Consider the following 27,004-nt stretch of genomic DNA (forward strand, 5'->3'; position numbering starts at 1 on the left):
ATATCACAATAATTTGGGGAAATGTTGACACATCTTTTTTTTTTTAAGTTTCATTTATTTATTTTAGAGAAGGTGGGGGGGCAGAGGGATAGAGAGTCTTTAGCAGACTGCCCTGAGTGGGGAGCCGGACATGGGACTCCATTTCACAACTCTGAGATCATGACCTGAGCCGACATCAAGAGTCAGACACTTAACTAACTGTGCCACCCATATGCCCCAACACAATTTTTTCAATAGCTGTAGGCTTACAGAAGACTAAACATGAGAAGGTTTAAAATGACTTATGCAGAAAACTGTACCCAATGACAAAATTCACATTCTTTGCAAATGTGGAAAATTTACCTGCATTGACCATGTGCTATGCGGTGAAGAACGTGTAATGTTTTATGATGATGTCACAGATTGGGTTCTTTGGGATGCAGTCTTTGAGAAGATTCCTGTGAAGGCAGTTTATTAGGGTATGCTCTTGTGATGAGGCCCTGTGGAAGGGGAGGGGAGGAAGCAGGAAAGGGGAGATGGAGACTCAACCAAGTCTCAACAACGTGTGAAGCTAGCATGGCCCATCAATATCTGGAGTTGGGATGAGAGGGCTTCTCATTACATGTGGGCTGTCTCAGAACGTTGTGACTTGGTGTGAGATGACCCTCTGTAGCTGAGGCAATTCCTAAAGAGGACAGGGAGAAGAGTGTTCTAGAGTTAGGGATACTTCCTTTGAGAAGATTAACAACACAGGTTGTATCTTCATTTTCTCAATTTATTTGGGCTAGAAGTTGCAAAGTAAAAAAAGATAATAAAATTCAAGTTTCTTCAAAGATTACTCAACATTTTTAAATGTAACCATTTTAAATTAAAATTTCATTATGAAATTTTATGACTAATGCTCTTAGTTTTGAAATAAATTGAGATTCTTTAATTTTTATTTAAATTTAATTAGGATTAATTCTGTCATACATTCCAAGATTGAAGGAAGTTTACAATTATATATGTCTATATTATATATGTATATATTATTTTGAGATGTGGGATATGATCTATGTCTCAGTGAAAGAGTAAATACATTTAAGAAGCTATGGCTTTTGATTTTTAAGAATTCAGTATGTCTAATAATTAAGTTCTTCTGAATACTTTGTTGTAGGTCACTTATGCCATCAAAATTGACCGGAAAATGTACACTCTCCATCTTGAAAAACAGTAAGTGGACATTCTTCTTTTTATACAGTTGTTTTAGTTTCTGAAATTTTTATAGTCACTACCCTTATTTGAGCCTAAACAAGAGCATGACTATTATATTTAATATGTTACATCTTTGTGATCAAGTCAGACTAGAATTCCAAGTCTTCATCTTGAGATTTTAAATCCAATATTTGAGCCAAATTTTAATTTCATGATACAAAATTAATGTATACCAGATAAATGAAAATTAGTCTATGTAACTCTTTAAACTATAGCTACAACTGTAACAATTAAGGCAATAATTTTATTTGTCTATGTTTAATTTTGTTTGTCATGTCATTTTATACATTTCTATGATTTTAAACATTTTACTTGATATTATACCATTTTTTTAATATCGTAAATTTTCACTCTGTGAGGAAACCAATGTTAATAACTTTGTATCTCTCTATCCACCATTTTATATCCTAAATTTCACCTTTCCTTTAAATAAAATATGTAGAAACCTACCAAGAAGGTTTGTTTTTAGAGAACTGGAAATACTGTTTTACAGTTGGCAGGTCTTATTTAATAATGGTGTTCATTTTCTTCCTCTATGTTTATATCTTAACTCATTCTTTAACAGGTAACAGTCTGTAGTATGGCGTGTTGATAGGTAATGAGGTTATTTCCAAGGATTGTCACTATAGAGTCCTGCAATAAACATCCTTATATGTATATTCTTATGCAATAGATATTTTGTTTTGTAGGCTTAATACCAAGAAATGGGTTTCTGGATCAAGAAGTATGAATAATAGTAATAATAGTGATAATAATAACAACAACAAAAACAACAAAAGTAACTGACATGCATGGAGCACATACCAATTGCTGGGCATATTTCTAAGCGATTTGCATGTAGTAACTGATTTAATTTTCACAACAACCTTCCTTATTACTCGCATTTTGTATTAGGATTTTGAGAGATACTGCTAGTTTCTGAAAAGACAGTAGCAGTTTAGATTTTCAAAAGCATGCAAGATGTGCTAAAATAATATATCGCATCTTTGTGTCAATTTATATTTCCCTAAAAAACTTTTCTAAACAATTATTGGCTATGTGCCTTTTCCTGTTTCTTGTTTCCAATTTAATATTTATTTTTTAGACCAGTTTTAGGTTCACGGCAAAACTGAGTGGAAGTCCCAGGCAGTTTCTGTATGCCCCCTACCTCTGCACATGTGTAGTCTCTCCCATTATCAGTATGCCCCACCAGAGTGATATATTTGTTATAATTGATGATCCTACACATAATTATTACACAAAGGCCATAGTTTATATTAATTATATTAATTAATCCCCAACATTCAGCTGAATTCCAGACCATTGAGCAAGCCTGGCCACCATTTACAGAATTATTATGGCTACTCATTCATGACCCAGAAGTGTGAACAGTAGATACTTATTATGTGGTTCTGGTTTTGTGGTTGTACTTTTTGTGCAACATTTTGTATAACATTTTTTTTTTTTTGAGAGAGAGAGAACCTGTGAGGTGGCGGTGGGTGTGAGGGGCAGAGGAAAAGGGAGAGAGAGAATCTTAAGCAGGCTCCATGCCCAGTGCTGAGCCTTAGTGCGGCTTGATCTCACAACACAGAGATCATGACCTGAGGCAAAACCAAGAGTTGGACGCTTAACTGACTGAGCCACCCAGGCGCCCCACATAACATTTTTGTCTGAGAGTCATTTATACCGATTTGTGCAGAATGAGTTCATTGATTGTAGCCATCCAATAAATATATCTTATTTATTATTTATCCACTTATGTATTTATAGTAAGAAAAGCCATATTGTGGATATCTTTGGCCATGATGTTCTGGGCACCAGTGAAATTGATGGATTATAAAGGATCCAATTCTCAAGAGTGCTATATGCTACTAATTTTTATTTCAGAGGGTTTATCCCAGTATTCACTCAGACGAATAATTCAAAAACATTTCTGTTCTCTACATTCTCAATAAAATGAGTATCTTCATTCACTTATTTTTGTTAATGGGTCAGAAATGCTATTTTATTGTTATTTTAATATGTACTTCCCTGATTATTAATAATATGTAGTATCTTTTCAAATTTTTACTGACTATTCTAATTGAATTGCTTCTCCTAAGCTTTCTGTTTTCCTTTCTGGCTTTCATTTTTATTCATTTGTTTTGGGTTATTTATTTTCAATCTATGGCTTACCTTTCTGCTTTTCTTCCCTTTTTTTCCTGTGATCAATTTGTGGGAATTTTTTTATTGTAGATATTAACTCTTTATCTCTTCTATATGTTGCAAATATGCTATCCAGCCTATTGACTGTCTTCTTCCTTTGTTTGTGGGATTTATTGCTATAAAAATGAAATATTCATATAATCATTATACTAATATTTTCTTTTATAGGTTTCCAGATTCCTCACTTGTGTCTATCACATCCTGAATTTGTATTATAATATTCCTATAGTATTTTTAAAATTCTTTTTACATTTAAGATGTAAATCCAATGCTTTCAGTTTACTTACTTAACAACTATATTGCATTTTCCAAGTTTTATTACTGCTTCCTTTTTATTTTTTCCTTTTATTGCAATTTTATGCTGACCTAGGTATTGTTTATTTTCAGATTATTTTCTTCAGATGGCATGCTTTCTGAATCTGTGCATATCTGCAAATGTCCCTTTTGTTCTCACAATTGAATACATCCCTTAATTTTTCATTTTGGTTTTAAATCACCACACATTTTTAAAAATTTTATGGAAATCTATAATTTCATCCTGGGTCTTATGGATCTGCCCTCTATAGTATAGATTTTCCTCCAACTATTTTCAGATCTTTATTTTGGCTGTGTTTTTTACTAGCAAAATATGTTCTTTTTATTGGCTAGGACTCTAATTCTGTTCTCAGCAAACAAATTCTCTTTGACACATCTATTGAATTATTTATTTTAGTTTCAGAGTCATCATTTTAGTTTCAGAGTGTCTTTTTTTTTCTTGAAAAGATCTGCTCTGAAAGCTTATTAGCTTTTTAAACTTTTCTTGAGATAATGATTACTTTCTTTAACCAATTTCTTCATTCAACTTCATTAGGAACTTCTTTTAAGTTTGCCTTCCACCCTTTTGTTGTTCATTTTCCTTATATCAGATGTTGTTTTTTCCATTAAGTGGTCATGTGTATTTTTTTTTTTTTTTAAAGATTTTATTTATTTATTTGTGAAAGAGAGAATGAGAGAGAGCACATGAGAGGGGGGAGGGTAAGAGGGAGAAGCAGACTCCCTGCCGAGCAGGGAGCCTGATGCGGGACTAGATCCAGGGACTCCGGGATCATGACCCGAGCCGAAGGCAGTCGCCCAGCCAACTGAGCCACCCAGGCGCCCTGGTCATGTGTATTTCTATTAATTCATTGATTAAGGCAGACTTTTTTGTTATTTTGTGTAGAAGCAAAAGTATACTTTTGAAGACCCAGGATGAGTGAACTTGCAAACTAAAGTTTTATCCTTTTAATTATGCTTGTCAGTAATCTGTTGAATTTCCTTCTCCTGGCAGATGCTTCTGGATTCCCATTTCCACCACCTCCATTGACATGCTTAGTTACTAAAATGTGGCTCTGCCCTTGGGCCAGAATTCATGTTCCAGGTACTTGCTCCTAAAGCAACCTGTGTCATTTGACGTTGCCCTTGAATATATGTGGACTCTGAGCTGATAAGTATCGGTGTTTTGTTTTGTTTTGTGTTTTTTCTGGGAAGCTCTCTAGTTTTGTTATTTGAATTGAGAAAAAGGAAGAGCTGTCTGGAATGAGAGAAGATGAAGCAGGTCTGGAAAGAGAAGTAGTGGTGAATGTGCATACTCCGTGAGTGCTCTGGTCCCTCTTTGATTCTGGCCTTGAACTGCCCCTTGGTGTTTGGAATCCTTGAGAAACCCCAGTCTCCTGGCAATAAATCCTGGGGTCAGATTATTCCATAACAATCACTATCTTCTCTGTAAGATTACGCTTCGGTACCATTTATATGAGGCTTGTCTGTAGGATTCATGTAGCTTATGAAATGTGAGCAAAGCACTAATCTTCTGCTTCTAAACAAAGGCTTTAGGAACTATTGTATGCTTCTACAATTTCTTTTCTCCTTCTGCTACAAGAAAGGCATGTTCCACAGGGTAGGAGGTATGTCTTTTCCCGGGTTCCAGAATGAACGCTGTGTGGAGCTGAACCTGCAATAAACTTGTGAAGAAACATTCATTGTTGTTTTGAGGCATTAAGAATTTGTGGGGTTGTTCTCACCACAGTATAATTTCATGAAAACTAATGGAAAAAGCATATATTTTTTGTTTATCAATCTATGGCTACTGGTTAGCAAATGTTAACAAATTAGTAAATATTTATGCCATGAGATTTACTGATTGTTGACTCTAAAAGAAAATTTTGCCATGGGAATCCAGAAGTCCTGGTTTCTAGTATACAAAAATCTATGTCATTATGGTGTGTCCCTACTGCTATAGATTATACTGCTTAGTATTTTTTCTTATACAAAATATGCTATCAGAAGGCAAATGAGATAATGAAGAGATGAGTCCATTTAAGTTTTGGATATTTGAACTTGTAAAATTGAAAGTGAATTTTAATTTCATGATTCTGCTTTTGTTAATGTTAATGTTACTATTACAATGAAGTGTCATTACTTTGGTTGAATTAGGTCATTTTTAGACCCTCATTTCCTGGTGTATGCATACAACAAATCAGGAACATTGTATCCAGATTCTTCATTTATAAAGGTAAGTTTTCCTTTATGCTCTGTAGATTTATGCTTTTTTATATCATTAAGGTGCCATTGGCAGGAAGAAAAAGAATGCTTTCTGCCCCACAGAATTATTGGGCAAACATCAGAAGCCCAAATATCAATTACTATGAAGGCAGATTGACCAGAACAATTACTTTTCAAATTTGGAACTCTGGAACCTCTTATCGAAAAAGGTTGTTTAAACCATCGGAAGTATTAGTAGGGGTCTGAGAGAGAAAGAAAATGGGTTAAGGAGCTAAGAATAAGAAGCCCCTAAATACAGAGTCATTTTAATTGAGATGTCATAGGACCTGACCAGTGTAGGAAGTGGTGGAAATTACAATTATCATGTGGTTTCACTCATAACTAGAACATAAGGAATAGTGAGGAGGAACATAGGGGAAGGGAGGGAAAACTGGGAAGAAATCAGAGAGGGAGACAAACCATATTAGACTCTGGACTCCAGGAAACAGAGGGTTGGGGAAAGGGAGGGGGATGGGGGATAGGGTAACTGGGTGATGGAACATCACGGAGGACACGTGATATGGTGAGCACTGGGTGTTATATGCAACTGATCAATCATTGAACATTATATCAAAAACTAATGATGTACTATACGTTGGCTAATTGAATTTGAATAAAAAATATATGCATAAAAAAAGAAATTAAATTTCTGAACAATCACATTCCCACAAAAAAACATCAGGTCTACATGTTCTCACACTTTACCTTCTCCAATCTTTAACTATTTATGGTAATGCTTCTATGAACATGCATGTGCAGTTTGTTGTGTGGACATAATTTTTTATTTTTCTGGGATACATGCCCAGGAATATGATTGCCAGGTCATATGGTAAGTATATGTTTATTTTTTTAAAAGAAATTATTAACTATTCTCCAGATTTTCCAGAGTGTCTGTACCATTTTACATCTCCACTGGAAATGTAGGAAAGATAGAGGGTCTGCATGTTTGTCACCATTTGATCAGTATTTAAAATCTTTTTAAATTTTAGTCATTTTGATAGATGTATAGTGATATCTCATGTAATTTTTAATTTGCATTTCCCTAATGTCCAGTATTGTTGAATATATTTTCATGAAATGAAATATCTATTAATGTCCTTTACCCATTTTCTAATTGGGTTGGTTGGTTTTTTATTGTTGATTTTTATGCAGTTTATATATTCTAAATACAAATCCTTTGCCAGATAGGTGGTTTGTCAATATTTATTCCCAGTCTGCAATTTGTCTTTTCATCTTGTTCATAAGGTCTCCCATTGATTAGAAATTTTTAATTTTGATGAGAGTTAATTTATCAACTTTTCCTTTTATGAATGGAAGTTTGGGTATCAAACTTAAGAACTCCATTTATCCCTAGTTCCTGAAGATTCTATGTATTTTCCCCCCTAAAAGTTTTTCAGTTTTATTTACATTTAATTGTATGTCCACTGTGAGATAATTTTGTGTAAGGTGTGAGATTTGGATCAAGGTTAATTCTTTTGACTGAGGATGTGCATTTATTTGTTTCAACATCATTGATACAAAAGGCTATTCTGTATTGAATTGCTCTTGCATCTTTGTCAAAAAGTCAGTAGGGCATATTTTTGTGGATATATTTTTGGGTTCTTTATTCTGTTCAGTTCTTCTATGTGTCTATACTTCTGCCACTAACATGCTGTCTTCTTTAGTTTACTTGTAAATTAAGCATTTATATAGACTGCAGTGATTCCTCCTACTTTATTCTTTCTCCAGATTTTTAGACTATCATAGGTATTTTGCTTGTTCATGTACATTTCAGGCTAAATTACTTCATGGATACAAACAAACTTGCTAGGATTGTGATAGACATTGTGTTAACCCTGTAGATCAATTTGGGGAGAATTGACATTTTTGCTATGTTGAGTCTTCTAACCTGTGAATGAAGTGAGACTCTCCATTTATTTGATCTTTTTTCCTTATGTCTTTCAATAACATTTTGTAATTTTAGCATGCATATCCTGTACATAGTTTTTTTAGGTTTATACCGAAGCATTTCATTTTCTTTGGATCAAATGTAAATGGTATTGTATTTGAATTTCAGTTTCCACATATTGTTATCTAGAAATGCAATGTATTTGTGTTGGTCCGGTATCCTACAACCTTGCTGAAGTCACATACTTTGTTTTGTTTTTTTTTTTTAAGATTACTTGAGATTTTTTACATAGATGTGTCTTTTATAAATACAGACATTTTTCTTTTGTCCTTTTCAATCTGTATGCTTTTTATCTCTCTGCTTTGCCTTACTATGCTTGCTACAACTTCCAGTACTGTGCTGAATCACAGGAGTGATTTACCTTGTTCTCCATCTTAGGGATAAAATAGTCATTCTTTCCACATTGAGGATAATGTTAGTTGTAGGTTTTTTTTTTTTAAATATATTCCTTAAAAATTTGAGGAAATTCTCTGTCTCTAGATTGCTAAGAGTTTCCCACCCCCCATCAAGGGGTATGTGTTTAATTGTATCAGATGACTTTTCTGTATCAGTTGATATGATCATATGACTTTTTTAGCCTCTTGATATGACGGATTGCACTGATTGATTTTCAGATATTAAAACAATAGTGCATATCTAGAAAAGCTACAACTTGGTCCTGGTGGATAATTCTTTTTATCCATGACTGGGTTTGATTTGCTAATAATTTCTTGAGGATTTTTTTTTTGTCAAAGTTCATGAGAAATATTGGTCTGTGGTTTTCTTTTTTTGTACTGACTTTGTCTAATTTTTGTAGTAGAGTAATACGGGCCCTATAAAACAAATTTGTTTTATTTTCTGGAAGATGTTGTATAAAGAACATGCTAATTTTTAAGTTGTTTGGTAAAATTCTTTAGTGTCCTCACAGGCCTGGGGACTTGTGTGTGTGTGTGTGGGAGGGCAGATTTTTTAATTACCGACTCAGTTTATTTAATAGTTACAGGAATATCTTGTTTATCTGTTTCTTTTTTTTTTTTTTTAAAGATTTTATTTATTTATTTTGAGAGAGAGAATGAGATAGAGAGCATGAGAGGGGGGAGGGTCAGAGAGAGAGGCAGACTCCCTGCTGAGCAGGGAGCCCGACGTGGAACTCGATCCCGGGACTCCAGGATCATGACCTGAGCCGAAGGCAGTCGCTTAACCAACTGAGCCACCCAGGCGCCCTGTTTATCTGTTTCATATGTATTGTTTGGGTTGTTTGTGGTTTTTTTAAGGAATTGGTCCATTCCATCTCAGGTGTGGAATTTAGGGGTATAATTTTGTCATAGCCCTTATTATCTTTTTAATGATTATAGGAGTGTTTTTTTCTGACATCAGTGGTGGCTGTCTTCTCTCTTCTTCATCAGTCCTGCTAGAGATTTTCCAATTTACTGAATTTATCAAAGAATCAGCTTTTTCTTGCCTTTTCTATATTTTTGTCTTATTTTCAATGTCATAGCATTTAGCTCTTATGTTTATTGTTGTCTCCCTTATACTTTTCTTTGAGTTTCTTTTTTCCAGTTTGTTGAGGGAAAAACATATTACCAATTTGTGACCCTTTCCTCTTTTGTGTTGTAAGCATTTTAGTACTAAAATTGCCTACTCAGCACTGCTCAAGCTGCAGCCTACGATAGTATGTTTTATTTTCAGTTTGATACAGTTATATGTATTTTTAAAATTTCCTTTGAGGCTTCTTGTTTGACACATGGAGTTTTAAAAAGTGTGTTGTTCAATTTCCAAATGTTTGGAGATTTTTCCTGTTGTCTTTGTCTGCTGATTTCTAGTTTGATTTCATTATGGTTAGAAAATATATCCTGTATGATTTCAATTCTTTTAAATTTGTGAAGGTTTGCTTTACTATCCGGTATATTATATGTGTCAATGAAGGCTCTTGGAAAATTGAAAAATATGTGTATTCTGCTCTTGGGTTGGAATCTTCCATAAATGTCATGTAGATCATATTGATTGATGTTGTTCAGTTCTGTATTTTTACTGATTTTTCTGTCTAATACTATCAATAACTGTATGATACATATTGAATTCATCATTATTGTGGGTTTTTTTTTTTTTTTTTTTGTCTTTCTCTTTCAGTTGTATCAGTGTTTGCTTCACGTATTTTGAAGCTTTGTTGTTTGATGCCCAATACATTTAGGATTGCCGTGTCTTCTGGACAGATTGATGCTTTTATGATTAGGTAATGATTCCTTTTGTCCCAAGTAGATTTTTTTACTAGTAAGTCCACTTTGTCTGATATTAATAAAGCCACTTCGCTTTATTTTTATGAATACTCACATGATACATATTTGTCCATTCTTTTAATTTCAGTCTACCTATGTTATGTTTGAAATGAGTTTCTTAAAAGAGTATTTAGTTGAGCCATAGTGTTTCTTTTTCTCCCATTTACCCTGGTGCACAGTATTTTATTTGGTATTTTTAGACTATTTACATTTAAAATAATTATTGATATATTGGGGTTTATAACCCTAATGGCTTGTCCTTTGTTCGTGTCTTCTTGCCTTCTTCTGGGTATTTGGACATTTTTTAGGATTGCATCATGAATTATTTATGGTCTTTTAAAGTATTTTCCTTATTACAGTTTTCTTAGTGTTTGCTGTAGGTATTACAATATACATATATAACTTACAATATAGCTTACTATTATGTAGACTTTTTACTATTTCAGTAAAATATTGAAACCGTACTTCTGTTTGAGTTCCTTTATCCTCTGCACTTTTAAAATACAATTGATAAAAATTCCTTTACATATATTAAGCATCAAATGATATTGTATGATTTTTGTTTCAACCACAAAATGTGATTTAAGAAACTCATGAGGGAAAAGATTGCCCATTATATTTACCACGATTTTAATCCATTCTATTTTTCCCCATTCCTTATGATGCTCCAAGCCTTCATGTGATATTACTACCTTTGTTTTTTGGAGTTTCTTTTCGACATTCTTCAAGGGTATGTGTGCTAGTTATAAAATCTAGTTTTCCTTTTTTGAGAAAGTGTCTTTTTTCCTCCATTCTTAAAGGGTGAATTTGCCAGATACAGAGTTCATGTTTGACTGTACTTTTCTTTTAGCAGTTGAAAATTGCTATGGTGTTTCTTCTTAGCCTTCATTCCTTCAGATGTGAGATCTGCTGTCATTCAAGTTGGTGTTTCCCTATAGGTTATGTGACATTGCTTTCTGGTCACTTTGAAGATATTTTTATTGCTTTTATTTTAATTATGATAATCTATTTATTGTGGGTTGCATTGGGTCCATTCCCTTTGCAGTTTGCTTAGCTTATGGAATCTAAACGTTTATATGTCATCCATCAGTGTTGTGAAGTTTTCAGTCTTATTCTTTTGTCTTATTTTTAATTTATATTTTACTTTCTTGTGGTAAAAATACTTAAATGTGAGTTCTGCCATCAACAAATTTTGCATATACATTTTTGTCAATTATAGTATGATGTTTTACAGAAGATCCTAGAGCTTATTCATCTTGCTTGACTGAAATATTATGCCCATAAGTTAGTACTCCCCATTTCTCCCTCTCCCCAGCCCATGGAAACCACCATCCCACTCTCTGATGGTATGAATCTATTTCAGATGTCTCATATAAATGGAATCATGCAGTATTTGTCTTTCTGTGACTGACTTCCGTGACTGAAATCACTTAGCATGATGTCCTCAGGGTTCATCCATGTTATCACATAATGCAGAATTTGCTTCTTTTTAAGACTGCATAGTATCCCATTGGATGTGCCCTGCATTTTCTTCATCCACTTATCTGCTGATGCCTGGTTAGTTGTTCCCACATCTTGGCTATTATGGATAGTGCTGCAGGGAACATAGGAGATCCAGTGTCTGCTTGAGGTCCTCATTCCCATGCTTTTGGTAACTACCCAGAAGTGACATTTCAAGATCATATGGTAGTTCTATTTCTAGTTTTTAGAGGAACCTCCATACTGTTCTCATCAGCAACTGCACCATGTTGTATTCCCACTAACAGTGCGCAACAGTTCCACTTTCTCCACGTCCTCACTAACCCTTGTTATTTGTTTGTATGATAATAGCCATCCTAAGTGGTGGGAGGTGATTTCTTACTGGCGAATTGACACTTTGATCATTATAAAATGTCCTTATTTGATTCTTGTGTCAGTTTTGACATAATGTCTATTTTGTATGATATCAGTATAACTACATCTGCTCCCTTTTGGTTGTCATTTGCTTGGAATATCTTTTTTTATGCCTTCACTTTCAGCCTATATGTGCCCTTAAATCTGAAGTGAATTTCTTTCAGACAGCGTATAGTTGGATATTGTCTTTTTTCCCATTCAGCACTCTTATTATGTCTTTTGTTTGTGTAGTTTCATCCATTTACATTTAAAGTTATTATTTATAGGGAGGTTATTTACTGTTGTCACTTGTTAATTGCTTTGTGATTACTTTGTCTTTTCTTCTCTTGCTCTCTTCTATTGTGTTTCACGGATCTTTTTAAGTATGTTTTGATATTTGGTCTTTTTCTTTGGTGTTAATTATATTGGTATTTTCATTTTGGCTACCATGGGACTTACATGAAATGTCATATAGCTATAATAGTGTATTGTAAGCTGGTAAGAACTTCAACTACATGCAAAAATCTGCAATTTTATTACTCCCCCTCACATTCATTTTGTTTTTAATGCCAAAATTTACATCATTTCATATTGTGTATCTTTTAACATATTTTTAGTTATAGTTATTTTTAATATTTTTGTCTTTTAAGTGTTCCAATTAAAAGTGATTTACCCACGGGGCGCCTGGGTGGCTCAGTCGTTAGGCGTCTGCCTTCGGCTCGGGTCGTGATCCCAGGGTCCTGGGATCGAGCCCCGCATCGGGCTCGCTGCTCAGCGGGGAGCCTGCTTCTCCCTCTCCCACTCCCCCTGCTTGTGTTCCCCTCTCGCTATGTATCTGTCAAATAAATAAAATCTTTAAAAAAAAAAAAGTGATTTACCCACTATCATTATATTAATTTAGTATTCAGCATTTTCCATATATTTACCTTTACTAGTGATTTTCACTTTTATATGCTCATGTTGCTGCTTAGCACCCTTTAGTGTCAATTTGAAGAACTACCATTCATATTTCTAGTCATGCGGATATAGTGGTGAGAGATTACCTCAGTTTTGTCTGGGAAAGTATTCATCTCTCCAGTTTTTAAAAGACCTAATTTTTTTATGAGCAGTTTTGGGCTGGCAGCAAAATTAAGAGGAAGGTACAGGCATTTTTAAATATTCCCTGGACCCACATGTTCATAGTCTCTGCTGTTAGTGACATCCCCAAGCACAGTGATAGATTTATTACAATTGAGGTAGCTGTGTGAAACATGTCATACTTACTCTTGGTTTTGTACATTTCATGGGTTTGCACAAACTTATGACGTGTCACCATCGTAGCATCATACAGAATAGTTTTGCTACCCTAAATAACCTCTGTGCTCCACCTATTCAACCTTCTGTCCTCCTCTCACCCTGAGAACTACTCATCTTTTTACTGTCTCCATAGTTTTGCCTTTTCCAGAATGTCACGTAGTTGGAATCATACCCTATAAAGCCTTTCAGATGGGCTTCTTTCACATGGTAATATACATTTAAGATTCCTCCATGTGTTAACATGGGTTGATAGTTCATTATTATCAGCACTGAAGAATAATCCATTGTTTGGATGTACCACAGTTTATTAATCTGGTCACCTACTGAGGGACATCTACATTGCTTCTGAGTTTTGACAATTATGAATAAAGCTGCTATAAGCCATGTTTGCAGGTTTTTGTGTGGACATAACTTTTCAGCTCCTTTGGGTAAATAAAAGGAGTAAGATTGCTGTTTCATATGTTAAGAGTATGTTTAGGTTTGTAAGTAGCCCCGAAATTCTTTTCAAAATGGCTCTATCATTTTGCATTCCTACTAGCAATGAATGAAAGTTTTTGTCGATCCACCCACTTGCCAGCAGTTGTGGTTATCAGTTCTTTAGATTTTGTACAATTTAATAATTGTATAGTGATATTTCATTGATGTTTTAATTTTTTAAATTTAAATTAAAAATTTTTTAGCTTTTTGAGGTATGATTTACAAATAAAATTGTATCTAAAATGTACAAATGTGATTGGTTCACATACATATGCTTTGTAGAATGGTTACCATAATCAGGTTAATCAACACATCTATCACACCTCAAGTGGTTTTCTTTTGTGTGTGTGTGTGTGTGTGTGTGTGTGTGTGGTGAGAACACTTAAGGTTTACTCTCAGCAATTTCAAGTATATAACACAGTATTATGAAGTGTAGTTACCATGCTGTACATTAGATCCCCAGAGCTTACCCATCTTTATAACTGAAGGCTTATACCCTTTGACCAGCATTTCTCCATTTCTCCCAATCCCCACCACCTGTTAACCACCATTCTACTTCTGTTTTGATGAGTTCAACTTTTTGTTTTTAGATTCCACACCTAAGTGAGATCACATAGCATTTGTATTTCTCTGGCTAATTTCACTTAGTACAATGTCCTCTAGATCCATCCATGTTGTTGCAAATGGCAGGATTTCCTTCTCTCTCATGGGTGAATAATATTCATATATATGTACCACATTTTCTATACCATTCATCCATCCTTGGACAGTTAAGTTGTTTCCATATATTAGGTATTGTGAATAATCCTGCAATGAACATATGAGTGCAGATGTCTCTTTGAGAAACTGATTTCCTTTCTTCTGGATATATATCCAGAAGTGGGATTGCTGAATAATATTTTAGTTCTATTTTTAGTTTTTTGAGGGATCTCCATATTGTTTTCCATAATGACTATACTCATTTACATTCTTCAAACTGACTGTGTACAATGGTTCCTTTTTCTTCACATCCTTGTCAACGCTTGTTATCTCTTGTCTTTTTGATAAAAAGCCATCCTATTGGGTGTGAAGTGATAGTTCATTGTGGTTTTGATTTGCATTTCCTGATAGTTAGTGATGTTGAGCACCTTTTTATCTATCTGTTGGCCATTTATATATCTTCTTTGGAAAAAGTATCTTTTCAGGTCCTTTGCTCATTTTATATTTGGATTATTTGTTTTTCTGTTATTGAATTATATAAGTTCCTCATATATTTTGGTTAACCCCTTATCAAATAAGTGGTTTGCACATGTTTTCCCTTGTTACATAGATTACCTTTTCATTGTGTGGATTGCTTCCTTTGTTATGCAAAAGCTTTTTAGTTTGATGCAGTTCCATTTTTAAATTTTTGCTTTTGGTGTCAAATCCTCAAATCCAGAAAATGACTGCCAAGACCAACATCAAGGAGGTTTTTCCTGTTTCTTCTAGTTTTATGGTTTCACATCTTGTATTTAAGTCTTTACTCCATTTCAAGTTAATTTTTGCAAGTAATGTTATTTTGCATGTGGATATTTAGTTTTTTCAGAACCATTTATTAAAAAGACTATCTTTCCCCATTGTGTATTTTTGGCACCCTTGTGAAAGATAAATTGATGTTATATGTGTAGGTATATATCTAGGCTCTTAATTCTGTTCTTTTGGTCTATCTGCTGGTTTTTAAGCCAATATCATACTTTTCTGATTACTATAAATTTGTCCTAGATTTTAAAATCAGGAATTATGATACCTCAGCTTTCTCCAGATTGCTTTGGCTATTTGGGGTCTTTTGTGGCTCCGTAAGAATTTTAACATTTTTTTTTCTGGTTCTGTGAAAAATGCCAGTGAATTAGGGGTTGCATTGGATTTGTAGATTGCTTTAGGTAGCATGGACACTTAATAATATTATTTTTTCCAATATATGAATGCAGGATATCTTAGCATTGTGTCTTCATCAATTTCTTTCATCATTGTATTATGGCTTTTAGTGTATAGGCCTTTCACTTCCTTTGTTAAATTTATTCCTATTTTATTCTTTTGGCTGCTGTTGTAAATGGGATTGCTTTTTTAATTTCTCTGGTATTTATTGTATAGAATCACAACTGATTTTTACATGTTGATTTTGTTTCCTAAAACATTACTGATTTTTCTTTTTTAACCTGTTGCTGTGATTGCTTACATTACTGCATTTTTGAATGTTGAACCAGCTTTGCAAACTTGAGATAAATCTAACTTGGTTTTGGTTTATAATTCTTTTTATTCATTGTTGGATTTGATGTGCTAATTTTGTTGAGGATTTGTGCATATATATTCATGAGAGATATTGGTCTGAAGTTTTCTTTTAATATTTTTGTCTGGTTTTGGTATTAGGGTAATACTGTCCCCAGAGAATGGGTTAGGAAGTATTCCCTCTGCATCTATACTCTGAAAGAGTGTGTAAAGAATTTGTATAATTTCTTCCTTAAGTGTTTGGAAGAATTCAAAGATGAACCCATCTGGTCCTTGTGCTTTCTGTTTTGGAAGATTATTAATTTTTGATTTGATTTCTCTAATAAATATAGACCCATTCAGACTGTATATTTTTTTTTAAAAAGATTTTATTTATTTATTTGAGGGAGAGAGAGAGGGAGGGAGGGAGAACACAGAGGGAAAGTGTGAGGGAGAAGCAGACTCCCCACTGAGCAGAGAGCCCAGTATGGAACCTGATCCCAGGACCCTGAGATCATGACCTTAGCTGAAGGCAGACACTTAACTGACTGACTCACCCAGGCACCCCAGATTGTATATTTCATCTTGTGTGAGGGTTGACAAATTGTGTCCTTGAAGGAATTGGTCCATTTCATCTACATTTTCAAATTTGTGGGTGTGAAATTGTTCATCATATTCCTTTATTATCTTTTTAGTATTTATGAGAGCTGTAGTTATGCTACCTTTTTAATTCTGATATTAGAAATTAGTGTTCTCTCATTTTTACTTAGTTTGCCTGGCTAGAGCCGTGTTGATTTTATTGATATTTTCAAAGAACCAGCTTTTGGTTTCATTCATTTTCTCTATTGATTTCCTGTTTTCAGTGTCATTATAATTTCTTCAGTTTACTTTGTATTTAATTTGCTCTTCTTTTTTTAGTTATGTAAGTTGGAAACTTAGATTGTTGATTTTAGGTCTTTCTTCCTTTTTAATATAAGCATTAAATGCTATAAACCTCCCCCTAAGCACTAGTTTTGCTGCATCTCACAAATTTTGAAAAGCTGTGTTTTATTCCATTTAGTTAAAAATATTTTAAAATTTCTTTTGAGATTTCTTTTTTGTTCTATGTGTCCTTTAGAAGCATGTCTTTAATCTCATGTGTTTGGGATTTTCCAGCTATCTTCTTGTTATTGATTTATGGTTTAATTCCACTGTAGTCTGAGAGCAGACACTCTATGATTTCTATTCTTTGAAGTTTGTTAAGGTATTTTTTATGACTCAGAATGCCTGTCTTGGTGAATGTTCCATATGGACTTGAGAATAATGTATATTCTGCTATTGTTGGATGAGGTAGTCTGTAGATGTCAATTATATCCAGTTGATTGATGATGTTGCTGAGTTCAACTGTGTCCACTTTCAAGTAACACTATAGCATATCATAGGTAGTGTGAGTCCTTTACAATAAAAAATAATCCTAGTTCTTTCCTCCTATCTCTTGTATCATTGCTGCCATTCATTTTGCTTATATATAAGCAGATATATATATAACACACACACATATATATGAAATATGTAGTAAAAATGCATATATTTTATATATGGTATCTGTGTAAGCATATGTAGTTAAATATATTGTTGCTATTATTTGAACAATTGTTATATCAGTTAAGCATAAGAAAAATAAAAGTTTTTATTTTACTGTTATATTCCTTCTTCAGTAGTCTGCCTTTATGGAGATTCAAGTTTCTGACCTATATCATTTTCCTTTTCTATATAGAATTTTTAAAATTTTTTCTTGCAAACAAATCTACTAGCAATAAATTTCCTCAATTTTTGTCTCATAAAATCTTTACTTCTTTCCTTTTGAAGGATAGTTTTTTAGGGTATAGAATTCTAGGTTGGTGGTTTGGTTTTTTTTTTTTTTCCTCTCAATGCTTTAAATATTCACTCTAGTCCCTTCTTGTATGCATGATTTATGAAGAGAAATCTTATGATTCTTACTATTGTTCTTCTGTAGGCAAGGTTTTTTCCCCTCTGGCTTCCTTTAGGATTTTTTTCTTTATCTTTGATTTTCTATAATTTGAAAATGATATGCCAAGGTGTAGGTTTTTTTTTTTTAATTCTGTTTTAATTCTTTTTTTTAGTTCTTTGAGCTTTCTGGATCTGTGATTTGGTGTCTGACATTAATTTACAGAAATTGTCAGTTACTATTGTTTCAGGTATTTCTTATATTCCTTTCTCTTTTTCATATTCCCATCATGTGTATGTTGCAACTTTTGTAGTTGTCCCATAGTCTGTGAATATGTTCTTCTGTTTTATTCTTTGTTTTCTTGCTTTTTAGATTTTAAAGTTTCTGTTGATATATCCTCAAGTTCAGAGATTCTTTCCTCAGACACTTCCATCTACCAGACCATCAAAGGCACTCTTCATTTCTGTTAGTTTTTTTTTTTTTAATCTCTAGGTTTTATTTTGGGTTCTTTCTCATGATTTCTAACTCTATGATTACATTGCTCATCTGTTCTTGCATGGTGTCTGATTTATCCATTAGAGCCCTTAGCATAACAATAATTAATGGTTGTTTTAAATTCTCAATCTGATAATTCCAGCATTCCTGCCATGTCTCATTCTGATGCTTGCTCTGTCTTTTCAAATTGCATTTTTGTCTTTGGCATTTTTTTTGATAACTGGACATGATGTACCAGGTAAAAAGAACTGCTATAAATATGCCTTCAGTAATGTAGTGGTGAGGTATGGGGAGAGAGAAAGTGTTCTGCAGTCATATGATTAAGACTCAGGTTTTTACTTGGCCTATGCCTCTGGACTGTGCACAACACAAGTCTTTCTCAGTTTCTTTTTCTTCCTCTTTGGGTGGGACAGAATGGCCTGAGTGGGCTGGAGTTGGGTATTTCCCTTCCCCATGTCAGTTAGGCTTTGATAATTTCCCAGCAAATTAGTCTTTAGTTTTATGGTTCCACTGATATCAGGCCTTGTTAAGAACAGAATGCTCTGATGTATTTCAAAATAGTCCCTTTTCTCATCCCCTTACTGAAAGCATGAGGGATTTTTCTCTGATATTTACTATGGCATGTTTGTCATGCTTCTGGATGTAAATGTCACAAAACTGTGGGGACTCATTATGAGTTTCTTTGGAATTTTTACTTCTCAGGATTGTCCACACTGACTGTCTAGCATTTCATCAATTACTGTGAGGATTAAATACCCTAACACTATTTTCCAGCAGCACTTTTTACTACTTCTGCTTCAGTAAGCTGTAACTTCCCATGTTTCCCTGCCTACCTCCCCAATCTTGGGGTCTATGGTTTGCTCTGTGTCCTCACCTCTATTCCAGATCTAAAAAATGTTGTTGATTTTTCAGTCTGTTAGGCTTTTTACCTATAGTTAACATGGAGTGGTAACTTCTAAGTTCCTTGTATGTATAATGATAGACCAGTCTCTTCATTTCTTTAGTTTTTCAGGGCATAATATTTTTGGTTGACTTTTTTTTCTCTCTGTCAGCACTTTGAATATATCATCTCACTTCCTTCTGTCTTGCCAGGTATCTGCTGAAAAATCCATGGAAACTCTTAAGGCTGTTCCATCATATGTGTCAAATCACTTTCTCCTGATGCTCTCAAAATTCTTTCTTTACATTTGACTTTTAACAATTTGATTATGTATATCTGAATGTGGATTTCTTTAGGACCATTTTATTTGGTGTTTTGAGCTTCTTGGAAATGGATATCCATTTCCTTATATAGGTTTGGGAGTTTTAGACATTATTTATTTGAACAAGCTTTCTGTTTTTTTAATTGAGATATATTGATATATAATATTGTATAACTTTAAGATGTACAAGGTGTTGATTTGATGCATTCATATGTTGCAATACGATTACCACTTTAGTGTTAGCTAACACCTCTATTATGTCATGTAGTTATTCCTTTCTTTCTCCCTCTTTTCCTTCTGAGACTTCCATAATGTGGATAGTGTTCTTCCTGGTAGTGTTCCACGTCTTTTAAGCTTTTTTTCACTTTTTCAGTCTCTTTTCTTTTTGCTACTCAGACTTGTCTTCGAGTTCAGTTATTTTTTCTTATGCTTGATCCAGTCTGCTGTTGAAACTTTCTAGTGAATTTTTCTATCTCCTTTTGAAATTCTCACTTAGTTTGTGCATTGTTTTTTTTTTTTTTACCTCAGTGAGTATCTTTATGAGAGTTTTTTTTTTAATTGAGGTATAATTTACATTAACGTTATATTCATTTCAGATGTTCAACATGATTCAATATTTGTATATATTGCAAAATGATCACCACAGTTAGTCTAGTTAACATCCCTCACCATACAGTTACTGAATTTTAAGATATAGTCTCTTAGCAACTTTCAAATATGCAATGCAGTATTACTAATTGTAGTTGCTGTGTTGTACATTACATCCCATTACCTATTATTTTATAATTGGGAGTTTGTATTTGAGGATTATTTTTAATTCTCTGTACAGTAAATCATTTAAGTTAATTTCAATAGGTTCAATTTCTGGAGATTTATCTTGTTCCTTTGTTTAAAACATCTTTTCCTGATTCTTCATTTTACTTGACTCACTGATTTTTTTTGGCTAATAGTCAAAGCAGTCAGCTCTCTCAGTCTTCACCAACTGGCCTTGTGCAGAAGTGGATTCCCCAGATCAGCCTTGCCATTGATTTTGGGGGTCTTTACTAACTTTTTGTCTCTTCAAGGAGAAGTAGGCACCTGTTTTTTTCCTGCTTTCTCTGTGCTAGACAGAAGGGAGGGTCAATAATCTCTACCATCCCAAACTGCTGCCTCAGGTCTCTTGTAGGCAAATAGATTCTGCCAGATCTATCAGTGCTACAGGATTCGTTAAGACAGATGCTAATTCTATGGGCAGTTTTGGTGAAGTGGAGGCACTACATGCATGGATCAACTTTCTCCTTTTCCAGTGAGAAACAGAAAGCTAGGGTTTTTCATTCACTCACTCTGTGCTGAGTTGTGGGGGTTGCAAATCAATGATTTGTACTAGCCCAAGTCAGTACCTCTGTTTTACCTGGGTGGCTAAGACTGTGTTGAATTTATCAGGACTCCTAAGACTGGTGATACAGATACTAGTTCTTTGGGTAGCCCTCTCAGAACAATTGGGGCACTTGACATGTGAACAAACCCCTTTCCTTCCCCGGTCAAGCTGGGAGCTGGAAAGTCACTTGAGATCATATGGCAGTGCTCTGGGCAGTGCCCCTGTTGAAAGGTACACCAAATCTTCATATTGGCTTTGGTGAGTTTGATTTTGCATTCTTCTAGGGTGTGCCTTTCAACTAATTTCTGATTAATTATAAAGGGAATTTGTCCATGAATTGTTACTGAATTTGTGTATTTGTCCTATGGTGGAAGGCCCAGGGCTTCTTACTCCATTCTTCCTGACCAGAAATTCAGGCTTTATTTCTTTTTCCTTTTTTTTAAAGATTTACTTATTTGAGAGAAAGAGAGTGCATGAGCTGGGGGGGAGAGGAGTGGCAGTGGGAGAAGGAGAAGCAGACTCCCCATCCTGCTGAGCCTGCTCCCAGAACCCTGAGATCATGACCTGAGCTGAAGGCAGATGCTTAACTGACTGAGCCACCCAAGTGCCCTCAGCCTTTGTTTCTTTGAGTACTTTTCAACTCCACATTCTTTCTGTTTTCTTTCATGGATTCTGATATGTATTTTAGATCTGGTATTGTTCCAGAAGTTATTGAGGCTCCATGCATTTTCTTAGCTCATTTTTCTCTGTTTTATGTATTGAGTAAATTCTACTAATCTGTCCTCAAGTTCACTGATTCTATCCCTTGTCATCTCCAGTCTACTTTTGAGCCTATCCAGACATTTGTTTTATGTGTATATATTTTTCAGTTCTAATACTTTGTTTTTTATGCTTTTATTTCTATTCTGTCTTTTGTTTCAAGATAATTTGTAATTGTTCATTGAAACAGTTTTCCATGGCTGCTTTAAAATCTTTGTCTGATAGTTCCAACATGTGGCTTATCTCAATACTGGCATCAGTTGGTTGTCTTTTCTCCCTTTTGTTGTGATTTTTCTGGTTCTTGGTATAGTGGGTGATTTTCACTTGTATCCTTGATGATTAAATCTTCTGTTTTTGAAGAAGTCACCCAGTTTAGGTTTAGATTTAGTGTGGTGTGTTGTTCCAATGACACTTTAGCTTTCTTATAGCTTTTAATGTTATTCTGTTGAACTTTGTTCTTCTGGCTCTACTGGACTTCTGCTATTGCAGCCTGTGGTGGTAAGAGGTACTTACCTGGACCACCTTGTACTGCTAGATGGGGTCAGATGATGAGGGATAAATGGGATGGACAGCATTTCTTCTGGCTGTACTCCAGTCACTTGATGTCAGTGTGCCTCTCACTCTATTTTTGCTAGTCCCCCTTCAGTGAGGAAAGTTCCTATCTGGAACTGATGGAAATAATATATATCACAGCTAATAACATATAATAATAACATAGAAACAAATTCATAGGAATGTGATGATACTAAAGTTTTCATAGCACAGCATTAGCAAAGGAACAGGGCTGACTGTAGACATCACTAGACTTTTAAGGGAAGAGAAGGGAATATTCACTGAAAAAGATTATTAGGGGAGAACCTGGGAAGATTAATGCTGTGAAAGTCCATGGGGAGGAGAGCTTGAACTAAGGATGATTAACTTGGTGAGATATTAAAGAGAAAGAAAATGAAGAAATTTCAGTTAAGATACTTTTGGGTTACTTAAAAAAAAAAAAACAAGTGAAATGTTCACATTTGAAGTCAAATTAATGCTGTGAATTACATCAAGTTAGTAGTTATAAACTATACATTTAAGAAATGTGGCTGAGAGAGAAAAGAAGCAGATAAAAAAGTTGTTTGTCAAATATTTGGAATTAAAGTAAGAATTATTTGGGGGAAAGATAGGAGTCATGACTATTCTTAGGCAAAAATGTTTAAGAGGAAGAGATTGCAGATAATGGAATATCTGGTAGATAATATTATGATAATGGCTAAATTAAATGTTTGATGATATCTAGGAAGTAAGGATACACCAAAAACTTTATTTACAAATCATTCATGCACTTGTTGTGATGAGTACCAGGTGTTGTATAGAAGTGTAGAATGACTGTGTTGTGCACCTGAAGCTAATATTACACTGTGTGCTTAACTAACAAATTTAAATAAAAACTTAAAAAAAATCCAAATCATTCATGAATGTATCTTTGTGTACTCCTGTTTAGGGCCATTGTCTTTATCAAGGATATGCTGCAGAAGTTCCAAAATCAGTTGTGACACTTAGCACTTGTTCTGGACTCAGGTAATGGCATGTTCTAGAGATGTACCTGATTGAAAATCTTGTGTGACCCTTTAATTTTTAGAAACATCTTGAAGGATAGAGTGAAGACAAAAAAATAGACACCTTGATGGTGTTTCTTCTCATATACTTTCCTTTCTTCCTCCTCATCTTATCATTTTTCCTATTCTCTTTGTCTCTATCCTAGGCTGGCAGTCATAAAACTTATGCAGGAAAACCTCCACTAGTATGAAGAATATTCACATGTCTTAGCCACACTAGCAACACAATGACTTCTAAATGCCATAATAGAGAGAAGAAGCTGTAAAATTGTGTTTGAAAGTTTACCCAAGTAAGAAGAGATGATTCTTAGATATTAGGCCACAAAGACCACTGTTAAATTCCCATAAAATTTTTTAATTTAATGTTGATTTATATTTCTCCACGGGTAGTCTACATTAACTATCGTTTTATTTCTTTTTTACGTGTTTAAATACCTAGGGGATTATTGCTGTTGCAGAATGTCAGTTATGGCATTGAGCCATTGGAATCTGCAGCTGCTTATGAGCATATGCTTTATCAAATAAAGAATAATAAAATTGATTTTTCCCCTGTACAAAAAAATTATCCTACGACCCAACTGGTAGATCAGTCCTTCAGGATTCTTGTGAAATCAGAAGTAAGTAACCACTTCTCTGTTATCTTCAATTGTGTTATCTTTGATAAATTTATTCACATTGGAACTGTTACATTTGGAAACAAATTTAAATGATATTAATTATATTAAAATCTTGGGGCACCTGGGTGGCTCAGTCGGTTAAGCGGCTGCCTTCGGCTCAGGTCATAATCCCAGGGTCCTGGGATCGAGCCCCACATAGGGCTCCCTGTTCAGCAGAGAGCCTGCTTCTCCCTTTCCCTCTGCCTGCTGCTCTGCCTACTTGTGCTATCTCTCTGTCAAATAAATAAATTAAAAAAAAATTTAAAAAATTATATTAAAATCTCGTGTTGCAAGATATTTATTTTAAGTATATTTTTATGTTTAGTTATATGATATATAGAAAATGTAATATATATAAACACACATAATTAAAAAATCAAAATTCTCACATTTTCCTAATTGCAAGTATGTTGATGCATATATACATACTTGCCCTGTTTTTGAATTAACATTCTATTAATATAATGTTACACAAGTTCTTGTGGCTAAAACTTGGCTGAGTAACATAACTTTCCTGTGTGTAAATTTTCTTATTTCTAAAAAAAATAATAAAAATAATACCTAACTCATACAGTTATTTCAAAGATTAAATACATTTATAAATGGAAATTAGTTACTTAGCATAGTATGTAGACAAAAAAGTGATCAGTAAAAATCGTTGTTATTATTTGCTTACCATATTTTCTGATGTAGTGGAACAATGTATTTGGAAGTCATTATGGAAAGTTTGGGTACAAAACAAAATGTAGTAATGAAGTAAAATAGAAACAAAAATTTCAGAACCAAAGAAGAAACCAGGGATATCAGCGCAGGAATGGAGATAAGTCAGGATTAATATGTTTGTGAATTTTATATCTTTCATGAAGTAACTTGAAAATTGCTTTTCATTCTGAATTTGATAGGCTTAGATCTATAGGTTTAGTTAAACATATTATCACATGACTAGTGCTTTTACGAGCATGAATAAAGAGAATGAGTATCTTCAATATATCAGATTTTTAAGAGGAACAGAAAAAAATAACATAAAGACATATTTTAGGCATATTTTTACATTCATGAAAGTAAACACAAAGAAACTTATAAACAAAGTGAACACCTTCATTATAATTCAGAGTTAAAAAGTAGAACAGAAACCAAACAAAATACTATAAAGGGCTTATCTACTGAAAGCATATTAAGCACATGCATTTATCCCTCTTGTCCCTTTTTAAAAGCCCATTAAATGAAAAGGTATTTTTAAAATGGCATAAACATACAAACACAAACAGCACAGGAGAGGAGAAATAACAATGGACATTAAATATCAGATAGCTGATTTAGCCCCCCAAAAGGAGAATCCTAAACTGGTAATGTTAAGAGTTAGCTGGACAGTTAGGTAGTCAGGGCCAGGGTCCCCAAAAAGAAAACAGGGAGCCAGGACAGCTAAGACAAAACTGGACTACCATCCTATTTTATAGCTTAAACAAGACAGCAATAGCCTCCCATTTTGCACTCCTGTAAAAGTGACTTTTGCAAAAACATCCTGATACATCAATTGACCATAAAACATTTGTCACTATCATGAGCTGAGGCAGTTAAGACATAAGTCTCCAGATGTCAGCCCCAAAAGACCATCAGCACGTAAACATTAACGTGTTAGGTAGACAGGTGCATGATCAAAACCCTGATTGGCATGACTTAGCAACCAATCTGCAGGGGGCCCACACTCTGGTTATTTAAAATAGTTCTGTAAAAGAGCTTGTAAAAACCCCTGATTTGAATGCCAAAATGGCAACCCTCTCGGGTCCCCTCCCTCTTTGGAAGCTTTGTACTATGGCTCAATAAGCTTTGCTTTGCTGCCCACCACTCTTCGTCTTGTCTACCTCTTCGTTCTTTGAAGTGGCATGACCAAGAACCCCAGGCACTAAAGGAAAAGAAATCCTGAAACATTAACTGGAATAGGCTCTGGGAAACTTGACATGTACTGCAGTACTATTCAGATGTTTCTTGAATTGCAATAGGAAGTGATTTTAAAAGTGGACTTAAGATAATTGGTTGAAATAAGTTGTGTTGGTATTTAGCAATCCTGTTTTCCTGTCCTAATGAATTGTTTCTGTTGTAGACTGACAGATCATTGAAGGCTGTTTTCTGTGGGGATTCTATGAAATGGGGACACCTGTCACAGATGTTCTATTGTATTTCCCAATAGAAGAGGAATACCATACTGAAACTAGTGTGTTTAATTTAAACTTGGCACATTGGATACTGGGAACCAGGCTTACACATTCTAAGAAGTGTATTGAAAGACCCCTCTTAAGGAAGGAATTAAACCAGCCAAAAGAATAAAAACTATTCATATTGACAGCATTTTCCCAACCAACAACCCAGACACATTGCTTTCTCTGAAGACAATAGCCTATAAACTCCATATATGGTCATGGAGATGTTGGAATAAGCTGTTAAATATTCAATTGCTAATATGAGGGGGCACTAGACATATGATGAAACAATTTAATATGGATGATAGAGACATGAAAAAATCAAATTTTTAAAGTTTGAGGTACCAAAGAATACAGAGGGTGAGAAAACAAAATGGCAACATCCTCTGAGGAGTAAGAGAAAATATTTCATCCACAAATTTAAGAACGGAGTGCTATTTAAAAAATAATACTTAGCAGATAAGTAAGAAGTCATAGAAACTTAAAAGTATGATAATAAAAATTAAAAAAAGAAAATAAGAAGTTCTTAAGATAAAATTCCAGGAATCAAACAAAAAGTAAAGTACAATGACAAATAACAGGGAAACTTGAGAGATAAGAAATTTAAGTTAAGGGCGGAGCAAGATGGCGGGGGAGTAGGAGACCTGGATTTCGTCTCCTCTCAGGAATTCAGCTGGATAGGGATCAAACCATTCTGAACACCTACAAACTCAACAGGAGATCGAAGAAAGGAATAGCAACAACTCTCTC

At 34.2% G+C, this 27,004-nt stretch overlaps 1 protein-coding gene across 1 annotated transcript in view; it reads left to right on the top strand.

Annotated features, from left to right (window-relative positions):
• The first annotated feature begins 283 nt into the window (after positions 1–283).
• LOC102740164 (A disintegrin and metallopeptidase domain 3-like) overlaps positions 284–27,004 on the top strand; it is a 425,273-nt gene continuing 398,552 nt past the window's right edge. The window contains exons 1-5 of the mRNA XM_081812895.1: positions 284–439; positions 1,136–1,191; positions 5,866–5,944; positions 23,286–23,362; positions 23,840–24,017. Coding sequence (XP_081669021.1) covers positions 284–439; positions 1,136–1,191; positions 5,866–5,944; positions 23,286–23,362; positions 23,840–24,017 — 546 coding nt within the window. The remainder of the gene's footprint in view (positions 440–1,135; positions 1,192–5,865; positions 5,945–23,285; positions 23,363–23,839; positions 24,018–27,004) is intronic.

Source organism: Leptonychotes weddellii, chromosome 2, assembly GCF_054177405.1.
Source record: "Leptonychotes weddellii isolate Sample4059 chromosome 2, ASM5417740v2, whole genome shotgun sequence".
Taxonomy (NCBI): domain Eukaryota; kingdom Metazoa; phylum Chordata; class Mammalia; order Carnivora; family Phocidae; genus Leptonychotes; species Leptonychotes weddellii.